At 72.3% G+C, this 1,990-nt stretch overlaps 1 protein-coding gene across 1 annotated transcript in view; it reads left to right on the plus strand.

The window, feature by feature from the left end:
- MEGF6 (multiple EGF like domains 6) overlaps positions 1 to 1,990 on the plus strand; it is a 78,560-nt gene that overhangs the window by 63,124 nt on the left and 13,446 nt on the right. The window contains 4 exon segments of the mRNA XM_077763994.1: positions 233 to 376; positions 806 to 985; positions 1,146 to 1,277; positions 1,909 to 1,978. Coding sequence (XP_077620120.1) covers positions 233 to 376; positions 806 to 985; positions 1,146 to 1,277; positions 1,909 to 1,978 — 526 coding nt within the window.

The following is a 1,990-nucleotide window of genomic DNA, read 5'->3' on the forward strand; positions in this document are numbered from 1 at the left end:
GGACCCTCCTCCTTGCCTGCTCCCCCCACCCCCGCCCAGTGGTGTCCTGTTTATGGGCTGGACCCGCAGCTCTGCCTGCTCGTGGCCCCGCCCCCTTGGGCAGGCATCCACTGTCCCCCTGACGCTGGAGATGGGGATGGTGTGGGCATTCTCCATCACACATGCCCTGTGGCCTCCGCCCAGTGGCAGAGCCGGGGTGGGCGGCCTCTGAGGCCCCGAAGGGCAGGCCCAGCAGCCCCGGGTTTGCCTGCAGACGTGGATGAGTGTGCGTCCGGCCGCGGCGGCTGTGAGCACCGCTGCACCAACCTGGCCGGCTCCTTCCAGTGCTCCTGTGAGGCCGGCTTCCGGCTGGACGAAGACCGTCGCGGCTGTGTCCGTGAGTCTCCGCCTGTCCCTGCAGGGACCCTGCCTTCTAGGCACCTGCCCCTGGTGCCCCCACACCCCCTCCCTGGCCAGGTAGAGCCCACCTCAGTCCTGCCTCCAGCGGGGGGGGCCAGCCGGGGGCCTCGGGGTTGGAGGGGGTCAGACAGGCAGGGGTTGCCCAGGGGGCCTGGGTGGTCCAGCTCCTGGCCTGCGCAGGTGAGAGAGGGGCGTCCAAGGGAAGAGACCGCCCCTGCCCCCCACCGCCCCTGCCGTGCCGGGTCAGGAGTGCAGCTGGGATGCCCCCTTGCCACCAGGCTGAGGAGGGGCGCCACAGGGGCTGTAGGTGGGGGCCCCGGGGGTGGGAGCTGCCTCTGGGCACCGAGGGGCAGGGGCGTCCGGACGGGTGGGTGGCGGGGCTAAGGGGCTTTTGCGCCCCCGCCAGCCCTGGAAGTACCCGAGGTGGACCTGGACGGCCAGCTGCCCTTTGTGCGGCCCCTCCCGCACGTCGCCGTGCTCCAGGACGAACTGCCTCACCTCTTCCAAGACGACTACGCGGGGGCCCAGGAGGAGGAGGAGGCGGCGGCGGAGGCCCGGGGCGAGCACACGCTGATGGAGAAGTTCGGTGCGGGCGGGCCCGGCCGTGGGACTCTGCTCTCAGGGATGGCGCCCGCGGCCCCTCGGCCCGGCTGCCGCCTACCCCGGGGTCTTGTCTGCACGGCGTGCGTGGGGCTGAGCCTGGCCGGACCAGGTGGGCCCTGACCTCTCTCCCGGTGTGCCCCCAGTGTGCCTGGACGCCTCCTTCGGCCAGGACTGCAGCCTCACCTGTGACGACTGCAGGAACGGGGGGGCCTGCCTCCCGGGCCTGGACGGCTGTGACTGCCCCGAGGGCTGGACCGGGCTCATCTGCAATGAGAGTGAGGCCTGGTGGGGGGGAGGGGGTTGGGGGGGTCCTGGGGCAGCCACCCTGGGCAGGGGTCCCGGGGGCCCACCCCCTGCCGCGTTCCCTCCAGGTCCAGCGTCCACGGACCGCCGGCTCAGTGCCAGGCGCTGTCCTAGGTGCTGGGGGACCCCGGGGACTGGCCGGGGCCGGCGTCTGCCCCTCGCGGACAGTCCAGCGGCCAGCGGGCTGGCACCTCTGGCAGCGGAGGGGCCTGATGGGGAGTAGCCTGTGGGCGGGAGCAGCCACGACCCAGGCTGCGCAGCAAGTTGGTAGTGGAAGTGCCTTTGAGACCTGCTGTCCCTGTCCCCACCTGGGGACCCCCAGACACACGTGGGCGGGCGGTCTCAGGGCCGTGGGGACTGTCCCTGGGGGTCTGCCTGCTGAGAGCACCGGAGAGGAGGTGGACGTCCTGGAGTTCAGAGGGGGGGAGTGTGGTGGCCAGTCCGTGGTGTCTGCTGCGTGTCACGGCAGGGCCACGGCCGCGGGTGCTTCTGGACTGGGGGGCTTGCACCCCAGGAGGGCGTCTCAGTGCCTCCAGATGGGCTTCCGGGGCCGCGGTCCTTCTGTGGCCGGTGACCCTGGCACGTTGCCGCCCCCGCCCGCAGCCTGTCCCCCAGACACCTTCGGAAAGAACTGCAGCTCCTCCTGCAGCTGTCAGAATGGCGGGACCTGCCACCCCCCGCCGGG

The sequence above is a fragment of the Crocuta crocuta genome, unplaced genomic scaffold (genome assembly GCF_008692635.1).
Source record: "Crocuta crocuta isolate KB4526 unplaced genomic scaffold, BGI_CrCroc_1.0 scaffold13, whole genome shotgun sequence".
In the NCBI taxonomy this organism is placed as follows: domain Eukaryota; kingdom Metazoa; phylum Chordata; class Mammalia; order Carnivora; family Hyaenidae; genus Crocuta; species Crocuta crocuta.